This window comes from Eptesicus fuscus, chromosome 7 (assembly GCF_027574615.1).
Source record: "Eptesicus fuscus isolate TK198812 chromosome 7, DD_ASM_mEF_20220401, whole genome shotgun sequence".
NCBI classification, from domain to species: Eukaryota; Metazoa; Chordata; class Mammalia; order Chiroptera; family Vespertilionidae; genus Eptesicus; species Eptesicus fuscus.
The window spans coordinates 60,911,509-60,924,044 of NC_072479.1; the positions used below are offsets into that span (position 1 = coordinate 60,911,509).

General features: G+C 54.9%; 1 protein-coding gene across 1 annotated transcript in view; it reads left to right on the forward strand.

Annotated features, from left to right (window-relative positions):
* Positions 1-4,463: 4,463 nt before the first annotated feature.
* Positions 4,464-12,536, forward strand: part of COL2A1 (collagen type II alpha 1 chain) — a 29,971-nt gene continuing 21,898 nt past the window's right edge. Inside the window, exons 1-8 of the mRNA XM_008140603.3 lie at positions 4,464-4,548; positions 8,631-8,837; positions 10,249-10,265; positions 10,465-10,497; positions 10,602-10,634; positions 10,731-10,784; positions 10,919-11,020; positions 12,009-12,086. Of these exons, the coding sequence (XP_008138825.1) occupies positions 4,464-4,548; positions 8,631-8,837; positions 10,249-10,265; positions 10,465-10,497; positions 10,602-10,634; positions 10,731-10,784; positions 10,919-11,020; positions 12,009-12,086 (609 nt within the window). The remainder of the gene's footprint in view (positions 4,549-8,630; positions 8,838-10,248; positions 10,266-10,464; positions 10,498-10,601; positions 10,635-10,730; positions 10,785-10,918; positions 11,021-12,008; positions 12,087-12,536) is intronic.

Consider the following 12,536-nt stretch of genomic DNA (forward strand, 5'->3'; position numbering starts at 1 on the left):
AGTCTCTTAATATTCTCTGTTTTCCCATTTCAGACAGGAGTGGGTGTTCAGTTCCAGTGTGGCGCTGGGGCAGGGCCGAGGAGACTGGCTGGGACTCTTAATGCTGTTTGCGACTGAGGAGACAGAATAGCACGTTTATGCTCCTAGAAGGTAATAAATCTGGGAATCCTATCCTGGACAGTCCTGATCCTGTTACTCTGCCCCCAAAATGCCAAAGCAAAACATAAACACATCGTGAAAGGATGTCTGAGCCGAGCCGACCAACAGAAGCGGAATGTCACTGAGGGAGCTGGACCCTCTCCCCGCCGCCCGGCCCGTCTGTGTGAAGTGTGGCTGAGGCTGGGTGAAGGCTGTGCATTCACCACCTGCCATATTTGGGGTGGGCTCGCCTCTTTGGAATGTGGATCCTTCCTCGCTTTTATCACTATTTTAAAATGAGATTTGTGTCCAGGGAGAGAAAGAGATCTTTTCTTTACCGTCTACCTACAAACATCTTTCCCAGTAAGCCTGTGTTTACATACGTCTAAATTTATCTATTTAAATCCCCATAAAAGAGAGAAAAATAGTGAAACAGTTGTTTTGTCTACACAACACAAAATGACTGGTTCAATCCATCTGTCTCACTGAGTTGGTCTGATTTGGGGTAGACACACTAATTGTGTCTCTTATTTCTAGCTGTTCTACCTACAGTTAGGCATGTTGTACTTAAAGTGCAAGTGAATGATGGAGGTGGGACCTTTGTTCTCAGCCACCGACGCCGTCTCCTGCCAAGTGGGGAAACAGCAGCTCTGATTCCAGCTCTACAGCCCTAGAAATCACAGTGTGTCCTCGTCGATCAAACTCTGCCAGGACATAGATTCTTCGCATTGAGTGAACAGACATTTATTTTCATTATGTTTAATGGAGACCTTTAGAAAGTGGAAAACATATGTATTTTCCTGTCTACTCAAGGAGACCATAATACACTTAAATTAACATTTTGTTGGACATTTAAGTTCATCATTATAAACCGCAGGGACTGTAGCGATGCTATAAAACAGAATATTCCCTGGAACCATTGAGGACTATAGAGCTATTGACCCCACCCTATTGGCCGTAGGCTGCCAAGTTTTTATATATCTTATTGTTCATAGTATGACAGATGTCTCCCATCCCCCCCCCCCCGTTTATTCCTCTCTACCCAGCCCCTCCCCCATGTTTTTTATTCATTGCATCAACTCTTCTTTCTTTTCTATCTCCTCTCTTATTGTCCCTTCTTGCTGTTCTTTTCTTTTAATCCTCACCCAAGTATATTTTTCCATTGGTTTTTAGAGAGAGTGGAAGAGAGAGAGAAAAACAGAGAGAGAAATATCAATGTGAGAGCAACACATCAATTGGTTGCCTCCTGCTGGCTCTGGCCGGGCCTGGGAGGAGCCTGCAACCAAGGTACGTGCCCTTGACCGGAATCAAACCTGGGACCCTTTAGTCTGCAGGCCAACGCTCTATCCACTGAGCCAAACCAGCCAGGTCCCTTCTTTCTGTTCTTATTGTGCCTTTATCCAACAACTGCTCTCCTATATTACCTCTTTCTACTTCTGAATGGTGAGGTCAGGTGACGCTACCTAGTAATACACTATGTAAACTATGAGCTAATAGAGTAAAGAAGTACTCTACTATGTTCAAAATGCATATATATATATATATTCACCACATATAGGTTCAAGTCCAGTCAGAGTCACAAATTAGAAGATTTAAAATTGTAGTTGTTTGGATTCATGAATCAGTAAAATATTAATATTGGTGTTTAGTTGACTTTAGAACTTAACTAATTTCCATAGTTTATTTTGGCCTTGTCAACTTAAGTTTTATTTTGTTTTTGTCAATTCTCATCTCTGAGAAGAAAGCTTTCCCCCCCACAGGGAGTGGAGAACTAAACTTGGCATTCACAGATGAACCACGATTACCGGAAAAAATCCAGAGCTCTTATATGTAGATACAGTTCCCTGGCAAAGATGAATCATCAGAGTCAGGGAGTGAAATCAAGAGCAACTTAGCAATAGAACGATGTATCTCTTTGCTGCCCCCTGAACTAGATCACTTTAAAATTGATTTCAACGTTTCATATATCTTCGTGTTTTCACCAAAACCCTTATTTTTCGGTTGAATTCTTATGGCCACTTGTAGTTGAGGTCAAATGGATGAATGCCTAACTTTATAGCTGCTGGTATATTGCTTGCATCATAAATCATAGGTTGCATTTGAATGCCTTAGTCCACGGGGGTTTCGCTGAATTTATCTGTGTGCCAGCATTGTGCTGGGCCCTGTGCTGGTCTTCAAGGAGCTTCCAGGCTCATTGGTAAGATGCGACCAATGACTACAAGGGGGAAAATGAGAAAGTGTGCAGCTTAGAGTATAATTGTGGACTCAGGGTATACATGCCAGAGGGATGCAGGGAGACACTGCATTCTAGACAGATCAGGGAAGGGTCCAGAGGGGTTTTCACCTAGAGGATCTTAAGAAATGAGTGGGATTTGGTCATTCTACCTTCCAGGCGGAGAAGACAGAACCCATGACCCCAAGGAGGGCACAGGACACTGTGGCCCTGAGACCAGCTTTCTCTTGGCAGAGGCTGGGGCTGGGGAGTGGCTCAGAGCTCAGCGCCAGGAGTTGAACAGGCAGATGGGGAAAGAGTCAAGGAAGGCCCATGGCCCAAGAGGAGACGCTGGGATCAGTGGTTCCAACCTTCATCTACCTCCATCCAGCCTGGACAAAGCGTGGCAGCGTCTCCTTAAACAATGGAACTTCTTCCCCTTTCCAGCCAGCACACTTGCACACAAGTCAAGCTCTGCACACTTGGAATTCAGAAGTTTCAAATCATGGAGGGGGGGGGGGGGAGGGGGAAGAGCCTGGAATCCCCTGTGGAAGCCCGGGGGAGGGGGTAGAAGCAGGGTCTTTCAACTTCTAGGAGGAAAGGGCTGCAGAAACCCTACTGCTGAGAAGGGGAGTTCCGGTTAAGTCAGGGCTCAATTCTGAGTTTCATGCAAGCTTGTATTTGCCTGAAGTTCTTTGGGGGAACCGTACAATCCTCAGGGACAGAAAACTGGCTCTTTAAGAAGAAAAAGGTCCGTTGGGGGCTTTTCCTCCCTCTTATCAAAGGAGGCAGCAGGAGCCGGGCGAGGAGCGCAGCTGAGCCCTGGGGCTGAGGTGCCAGCGGGCGCTCACCAGAGAAGGTGAGGTGAGGTGGGAAGCCGAGGGCCAGGGGGCCAACTAGGAAATTCTGGCATCTCCCTTGGCTCACGGAACTCCGTCCAGCTGGAGAGGCCTCCTCGCTCCCTGGACGGGGCTGCAGAGTGACCAACTGTCTCTGGCTGGAGCTGCTCAACCAGGGCGGCAGCGCCCACTCCCCCCGGACTCCGGAGCCGGGCCAGGAAGAGCAGACACCACGTCTGAGCCCGGAACTAGACAGTCCCCCACCTCGGCAGCGTGCACGGTTTAGTCTCGGCTTTCTCCGTCCTCCCTGGCTCCTCGATCCCCTTCCCAGGACCGGCCTCCGCCCTCCCCCACCTCACACAGGTCTCCCTCTGTGCTGCAGCGCCCCGGCCCCTTTCCTGGCGGTCCTCCGGCCCACGCCTGCCCGGGCCCCAGAGGAGGCTCTTTCATCGCAGAGCTGGGTGGGGGAGGGGGTGGGGCTGTCTTCTGAACATCCAGGTGGGAGCCCGGGGGCCAGGTACCCCGGAAAGGGGCCCCCAAACTTGACCCTGCTTGCCAGTCTCTAAGATTTTAGGGTTCCAGATACCTTCGTGGGCTCCCCTAGCGCCCTGCCCCCTCCCCCCCACGCCCTCGCAGTCCAAGGTCCCAACGCGGTGCCCCCTCTACCTCCCGCGCTGCTCCTTTCTGCCACTTTCCCCTCCTCCTTCCCAAGTCTTTTCCGTCCCAGTCCAGGGCTCGCGGCCTGTGCCTCTGCAAACACCCCCCGCCCCTCCGATCGGGCAGCACTCCGAGGGGAGGGGCCGGAGGCCCCCCTCCTCGATGTGGTCGGAGGGGGCAGCGCCTCAGCCCCCGGTGGGAGGCGGGGGGAGGACAGGGGCCGACTCCGCGCCCCGCCCGATCAGGCCACTCGGCACCCTGGGAGTGGGGGGCAGGAAGCCGGGCTAGCTGAGAGGGGGTCCGGGCCGGGCAGGTGCGGGCTCTGGCGGGGCCGGGGCGGGCTCCGGGGGCGGGGTCTCAGGTTACAGCCCCGCGGGGGGCCGGGGGCGGCCCGCGGTTTGGGCCAGTTCACCAGCCTCCAGTGGGGCCCGGCGCATATAACGGGCGCCGCGGCGGGGAGAGGACGCAGAGCGCCGCTGGGCTGCCGGGTCTCCTGCCTCCTCCTCCTGCTCCTCGGGCCTCCTGCATGAGGGCGCGGTGAGACCCGCACCCACGCCGTGCTCGTGCCGCCTCGCTGCGCTCCGCTCGGCCGGCCCCGCCAGGCCCCGCGGTGAGCCATGATCCGCCTCGGGGCTCCCCAGACGCTGGTGCTGCTGACGCTGCTCGCCGCCGCTGTCCTTCGGTGTCACGGCCAGGATGTCCGTAAGTCGCCCAAGCCCCTGCCTGCCGCCCTTCCGTGCTGTCCCTCCGCATCCGCCTACCTAGCCGGTCCCCGCTGCTCTGAAGCCCGCGGGTCCGGGGTAGAGCGGCTCCTGGGGTCACAGTGAGCCGAGACTGGGGCGCAGGGTGCTCAGGAGCTCGCCGAGGGGAGGTGTGCAAGGCAGCGGCTCCGTCCCGAGCCCTCCAAGCGGGTTCCGACCAGAGGCACTTGCAGGTCCCTGCTCGGCCTCGGAATAGTAACTAAGCCAAGGGTCGGGTTGGAGAGGCTCGCGCACAGCTTGAAGCGCGCCCTTTTCCACCAGTTTGGAGGACTAGGAGCACACGCACACCTCTCGCCTCCTCGAAGCACTCCCGAGTTCCGCAAAAGCAGGTCGTGGCCCATCGTTCTTAGAAGTAGGAAAGAAAGGACTGGCGAAGGAGCAAGCCGGCGCCGAGGGGTGGACCTTGCAGTCGTGTCCAGGGGTTGGTCGCTGGCGGGGGGGGGGGGGGGGGTTCAAAGAGGAGGTAGACAAAGGAGATGCTCGGAAACCGGTGGGCTGAAATCCGAGGCCACAAAGAAAGGCTGCGGAGAGGCGCTCTGAGCCCTCGGCGCGGTTCCCTCCCCCTCCGGGCCGGCCCGGAGCAAGGTGCAGCCCTCTCTCGCCTCCCGGCTTCCCCCCTGAAACTCCCCAGAAGAGAGGCCGTCGGAAAGGTGATAACGTTCCCATCAGACCGTGCTTTGCAAACGCCCCTGGAAATAGCGCCCCCTCTCCGCGGTCTTCCCCCCCTGAACCCCCGAGGTACTACAATGAGTTGCTTTTCTGTTTCTGAAACTCACTGAGCCAGGCTGCTGTGTGTGCGTGTGTGTGTGTGTGTGTGTGTGTGTGTACACGGTTGGCCGATTGCTGTAACGACTCCAGCCCAATATAGTTAGAGATAGATGGCAGTTTTACAACCCGGTCCAAAGGCGGTTGGGACCGCACCATGCCATGGCCTCCTTCCGCAGAGTCCTTCAGTCTGGGATTATATTCAGGACAAACGAAGCCTGGAAAGTGTATTAGGTAGAGAGAGACTTTTTTTTTTCCACGTGTTTGGGCACGTTTCCGACGGCTGGGATTCCAGCCCTGTCTTTGTATGTTACAGATTGTAAATCAATCGCAGGGCAACCTTTTTTTTGGGGGGGGGGGGGAGGGGGGAATCAAAGTCCCTCGAGGAGGCTCTGTGCTGTCTGACTCGGCTGCCCCCGGGCTGTCCCCAGAGATGGTTCTTTAAGGCTGCGGGCCTGGGGGGACTTTCCGCTCATTAGAGCGGCTGACCCAGGCGGCGGCAGGACGGGAGCCGCTGCGCAGCCGCAGGAGGCCCGGGGCAGGAGCTCCGGGCCGGGTGGTTGGGTGGTGCGCTAAGTAAGTGGGCGGTGCGCTCTGGGGCACCTGTTGGAATACGGTGTCTCTACGGTGTCCTGTAAAGGTAGGACTGATGATATTTTTTGTCCTAAATTTACATGAACACACTCACAAAGCTGTTTTCTTGATTGACCTCGGCTTTAGCGCACAAAGGAATTAGCTAGGTGACCGTACAATGACCCCCAAACTCTCCACCTGGTAGTGGAGGCGCTCACGTACGTGGCCGAGCTCTCTCACCGCCGCCGCTTCCCCGAGAGGGAGTGACGGCCACCGTTTCGCGGGCCCAGCTCTCCCAGTCGCGGCGTCTCCTCCCCAGGGAGAGTGCATCCCGGTAGCTGGTTTTTGCGCCCCGGGGTATCCCAGCTCCATAACCCCACCCCCTGTGGTCGGCGGAGCTAACTAGGTGACCTGGGGAAAGGCGCAGTCGGCGTGAACGTCAGGAATGTCAGAAGCCTGGCGCTCGGGCACGCCCCTCCTCCCCGTCCTTCCAAGAGTTGGAGAAACGTGTTGGCGGTGGCGCCTCTGACCCACATCTGCATCTCACAGCCCTCGCCTCCGAAAGCGCTCCTCGGCGAGGGGGGAGAGACCTCAATCCTCCTTTGTGAGGCTTGTTTGCGTTGGGAGATTGGCAGCGATGGCTTCCAGATGGGGCTGAAACGCTGCCCGTATTTATTTAAACTGGTTCCTCGCGGAGACCCGTGAATCGGGCTCTGTGTGCGCTCGAGAAAAGCCCCATTCATGCGAGGCGAGGTCCGGTGGGTTCCCTCGGATTCCCCGACACCCTCTCCCACAATGCCCCCCTGTGCCCGCCCGCCGCCACCTCCCGGGCTCCGGCCCTGCGCAGCTCGGCGGCGGAGCGGAGCAGTTCCCCGAAAGAGGCAGCTTTTTAATTGGCCGGCCACAAAGAGTCGCTTATACGGCGCTGCGTAATGAGCGGAACCCGATCGGGCGCGCCGGGATGCTATCGGCGGCCGCTTGGAACAGCAATTATGGTGGCGCTGGGCTCCTCCGTCCACACCTAGGGGATCCGGTTACGGTGCTGGCTCCTTTCTGGGGCAGTCATTTAATCCCACTTTTCACCCTCCCGGTGTCTGTGGGCGAGCCGTGTCCAGAGCCGCCTCCACAAAGAGTCACCCGGCGGCTCTCACACCCAGCGCCGCCTGGCCCCGCCCCTGCGCCCGCGCATCGCGGCTGCCTCGCCAAGCGAAATCCGATCCGCATTGGGGGTGCACCTCCCTCTGCCTGCATCTCCCCCCTCTTTGCATTCTGGGCCTTCTTAGGTGAGGGTGGGCTCTTCCTTAGTCCGGACCGGAGACCATTAACCTCTCCTCCTTCCCCTTCCCCGCAGCCGGCTTTCTCCAGTGCCAGCAACTTTAGGGGCGGGTGCGTCCCAGCGGCTTTGGGCTCCCCTCTCCTCCTCCTGATTGTCTTGCCTAAAGGCGGAGAGGATTTCTCCTAGTGGAAAAGAAGAAAAGAGAGGTTTATCTTTAGATTTTTCAGAGTCTGCTTAAAGAGCAGGGGGCAGGCCCGGTTCGGCCTCCGCCCACCTGGTTTGTGGCTCTTTCCTATTATTCATCCCCTGCCGTTGCCATTGCTTTGGGGATTTTGATGAGAAAAACAGCGCTGGGCGCTCCCTAGCGCGTGGTGCGGGCTCTTCAGCCCTTGGCGCTCTCTGAGCGCTCTTGTCAGCACAGGTTTCATTTGCAGGGCGGATGCCAGATGGCAGGACGCTGTGGAAGGGACTAGTCCCTCCCGTTCCTGGTCTGCATTCTTAGCCCGGGCCAGGCCCCCACCGGTTAATCTTAGCCCAGGCCCAGCACTCAAAGCCCCCTGCCCTGCAGATGGGGGTGTTGCTACAGATGGAGGCAGGGCTTCTCCAGGGAGGGCTACAGGGGAGGTCAGCACTGGGAGCCCTTTGGCCCTGCTGGCCTCCCAGGACATGGTATTAGCCCGCTTGGGTCCAAGCGTATTGTTTGAACGGGCCCGTCCTCCTCCCCAAATTGGCCCTAATCCTAAGATAGTTTCAAGAGTGGGACAAGATCCTAATTCTAATAGCTCCTTCTTTCAGCTGCCCCATCCCATGTCCACAGTGGGAACCTGGAGGTTTATAGATTCTAATTTTTGTGGGTAGAATGTTCTACATGCCTTCTGGCTGTTAGCTATCAGTGATATTTAGCGAATCCTGACATTCCGAGGGGAAGGCGGAATAAGAAGGCCTCTGTTCCTGTGCTGGGGGGAGGGTGTCTCCCTTTCCCCCTCTCGTCTACCTGCACAGTCCGTGAGTTCCCACTCAGAGTCTCATCTCGTCCTGCTCCCACTCTAATTGGCCGCTGCCCCCGCTGCCCCCATCATCAGGGCTCATGCTAGAGGCAGGAAGAGAAGATAGTATCGCACGGTCAATACACTGTTCCCCCTCCCGCCTTCGTTGCTGGCTCAGGATTTCCCCTGGTGAATAGACAGCATAGTGCAAGGCACGCAATCAATATTTGTTGAATACATGGAAGAATGAATGGTGTCTTAGAAAAATAATGTTCAAGTTCTTTATGTTTGGGTGGCCCGAGGCCCCATACTTCAGCCTTCGAATGATGTCAAGTTGACTGCAACCTCTTTCTCTTTTTCTCTTCCGACTCCCACCCCCTCCTCCCTTGGCTCTTTGCTTCTCCTGCTCCACCCTTGGTGCAGAGAAGGCTGGCAGCTGTGTGCAGGATGGGCAGAGGTATAATGATAAGGATGTGTGGAAGCCCGAGCCCTGCCGGATCTGTGTCTGTGACACTGGGACCGTCCTCTGCGACGACATAATCTGTGAAGACATGAAAGACTGCCTCAGCCCCGAGACCCCCTTCGGAGAGTGCTGCCCCATCTGCTCAACTGACCTCGCCACTGCCAGTGGTCGTAATTTATTTATTTCCCGTTCCACATAAATAAATTACTTGCAGGTGCAGCAACCGCCTTCCCATGGATGCCGGCCACCTCTGCAGAGCCGAGGGGCTGGTCATCCATGGGACCCCAGCAGCTGAGGCTGAAAGGAAAGGCCACTTCTCGCTTGCAGGTTGACACTTGAGGGAGCCTCCCACATTAGAGGGTCCTGCCTTACCTCCAAAATATACGCTTCCCAGACACATGGGAGGACAGATGTGATTCCACAAAGTGCCTCTGGAATATCCCTGCAAATGATTCGAGCCACAGTGGAGATCGGATGTTCCATCTGGCCAAGCCGCAGATTAACCCCTCCTTCTCCTTAGGAGACCCCTACAGACAGGGCCTCCAGGGAGGAGCAGCCTCTGCTGGCCGCGGGGACAGAGGGCCGCCTCCGTCTGTGAGGTGGGAACATGGATGGCAGATTCCATTTGTTTCTCCCTGTTGGAGTGGACTGCCAGTTCAGAAGCACGTTGGTCGGAGAAGGAGGAGCGGGGCTCTGGGAGTCCGAGTGGTGAAGGTGGAGATGGGGCTGGGACTGCGTCCTGGGCCTGCACTCTGGTGGGCAGTTGACTCCCAGCTGGGATCGGTGCTGGCGGATGATGCGTGCGCAGGTGGCCTCCCCAGCACTCCATTACCTGCCCTGTCTCCCTGCAGAGGGATGGGGACCCACGTCCAGGCCTCGTGGGTGGCCTCGCGGTTCCCTTTCTGTTCAGGTAGAGAAGCACCTGAAAGGAAGTGAGAGGTTGCCTTTCCTTAACACGTCACCAGCCCTGGGGAGCTGCTTGGGGAAGCTGCTTTCAGGGCCCAGACTCCCAGGTCATTTCTGAGGGGGCCTCTGAGTGTTACAAAGGGCAAGAGGTCACTGGCTTGGGGTGGCACTGGCTGCGATGCCCCTGATAACGCCTGTGCCCTGCTGTTTTTGTTCTCTTGTGCTTGCTTCGAGGAGACCCAGCCTGAATGTAAGACCTTTTTAACTACCTCACTTTCTCTGGGAGGGCTTGTGCGGGAAGAGCTTCCGACGCGGTGGGGGAAAGAAGAGACTGAACCGACTGCTTTCGGGGCTTTCTGGGTGGCTGATTAGACCTTGAGCTCTTCGTTTTTCTCTTTTCACCGGCCCCGCTCCATTCTCTTGCATGCTGGCTGCTTTCTGAATAACAGAGTCTGGGTCACCTCGGTTCCTCATGGGACCTCAGCAACCCCAGGACCCCAGTAGCTCTAACACCCCAGCAGCGGGTTCAGTGGAGGAACAGGAAGCTGCCTCCTTCCTCGGTTGTATCCTTCTCTGGGTTTTGGTTCCGTCAAGAGTGTGTGAGTGACAAGAGCTCGTACTTCTCTAGCTCACAAGTCTTACATTCTCCTTCTCTATTTTCTCCACTTGCAGGGCAACCAGGACCAAAGGTGAGTTTTTCTTTTTTTCTTTTTTGCGTTTGCCTTTCTAGTTCCTTCTTCAGGAGCAATGCTATGCCCACGCAGCCTGTCACTTTTTAGATGTCAGCAGAGGTCCGTTTCAGAGGGCACCTTGGGCAGGATTTTGTGTGTGGGGGGGGAGGCTTGGTGGGCCTGCTCTGCTCTATCCTGAGACTGTGTCATGTTTTAGGGACAGAAAGGAGAACCTGGAGACATCAAGGATGTAAGTAAAAATTATTCTCACGTCGTGTGGCTCCTATTGCTCTCACTGGGTCATTGTCTCGTGGTCCCCTCTAACTTGCCGTTCTGTGGGTCTCTCTCTCACAGATTGTAGGACCCAAAGGACCCCCTGGGCCTCAGGTAAGAGAGGGAGAAAGCCATTCCTCTGCGCCTTCCTCAAGTTACTAGTCTGCAGGCCCTGGTCCTGCTGTGATCTCAACATTTCTTCACCTTCAGGGACCTGCCGGTGAACAAGGACCCAGAGGTGATCGTGGCGACAAAGGTGAAAAAGTGAGTAGAGGAACAATGCTGCAGCCCTCTAAGGCCCCCTACGTGCCTGACCACCGCCTCCAGGGCCGCCGGTGGACAGAGGCCTCTTGCACTAACACTGCTTCACATTGGCGCCTTTTCCTCTTTCTGCCAAGGGTGCCCCTGGACCTCGTGGCAGAGATGGAGAGCCTGGGACCCCTGGAAATCCTGGCCCCCCTGGCCCTCCTGGCCCCCCTGGTCCCCCTGGCCTTGGTGGAGTAAGTATCCTTATATCCCCTTTCTTTAGGATGTCCCTCCAGAAATGTGGCTTCTAAATTGCTACTCACACTCACCTGGCTGGCTCCCAGGGCTGCCAACAGTGTGTACACAGCCTGCCCATGGGCCTCTCCCCCGGCCTGTAATTTAGTGGAATCACATATTAGGCATGAGACTGTGGCACTAAGGGTTGACTTTTTTCACTCACTGGGTTTCTGCAAAGAAAGTCTCCAGTTACCGGGCTCCCCGGCGTCTGTACTGTGTGGTCAGTTCTCGGGAGTGGGTGTGGGGGCTGGGGGAGAGGGTGACTGGGCGCTTGTAGTTCCCGGGAAGAAGGGTGACCACTGTCCTTGGAAGACATTTCTTCTTGGTCCTTGCCAAGTACATTCCAAGCCACTATTCATTCTCATGAAAGAGCCCCACTGAGTGAAGGTGTGTGGCTAAAGTCATTTTTGGAATCAAACCAATCAACAAATTATATTATTGCCCAGTTTCTTCAGGTTTGCCATTTTGACGTTGGCTATGTTTTAAATGTTTAAACTTTAAACTCACTGACGCCTACTACATCCCTTGCTAAAATATTTCAAGACCTTGATTTTAGTCTTTTGCTGGGCATTAAAGTCTTGGTGGTGGTCGGGGGGGGGGGGAACCACCTTTAAAAGTGACGTTTTAGTCATATTTTTCAATATATGTTAGCATATTTAATATTTTAGAATTAAAAATAACAGTTTTATCAAATGAAATGCAAATAACTAATGCTCTTCCAAATAATGCTTAATCTTCCAGGAAAATTAGTATGCCACTGTCATCTAAACACACATTTCCAAAATCTTTTTCAGGAACCACTTGTAATTCTGATCAATGCTAGGTTAATCTCCAACAATTAAGAGTTTATCTAAATAGGGTTTTCTACCCAGAGATAGCTTACCTAGCCAAGTAGGAAAAAACTAGGGCCACTCAGGCTCCTAATGTTGTTGGGTTTTTTTGCAGAACTTTGCCGCCCAGATGGCTGGAGGATTCGATGAGAAGGCTGGTGGCGCCCAGATGGGAGTAATGCAAGGACCAATGGTAAGAGAAGACACCGGTTCTTTGCAGCCAAAATGGCAGGAGGCGGCCCTTAGCAGAGCCAGAGACTCTGTCAACCTCACTTTTCAGATAATTGCTTAGAGCAGCTCTTCTCCATCCGTTATGTAACCTCCCATTTAGTTAGCCCAAAGCATTTGGTGTTTAATGGCCATGGATGCCAGTTTTAATGATGTGCTGGGGCAGCTAAGAAGAATGAGGATGGAGAGATGCATATAGGCCGATCTGTTAGAAGGCCAGTTGCTATTGCTTTTGGAAGGAGAACTGAAGAATGCAGACAGCAGCCACTGTTCTCCGCATCCACAAGACTTCCAGCAGGAAATCTCAGCCCTGCAGCTCCGACTTGGCACAGGCTAAATGAAACTCAGACGTTAGTAAACATGGCTGCTGTCCAGGAGAAAGCGAGGCCAGCTTTTCTGTCCAAATGGTGCCTAT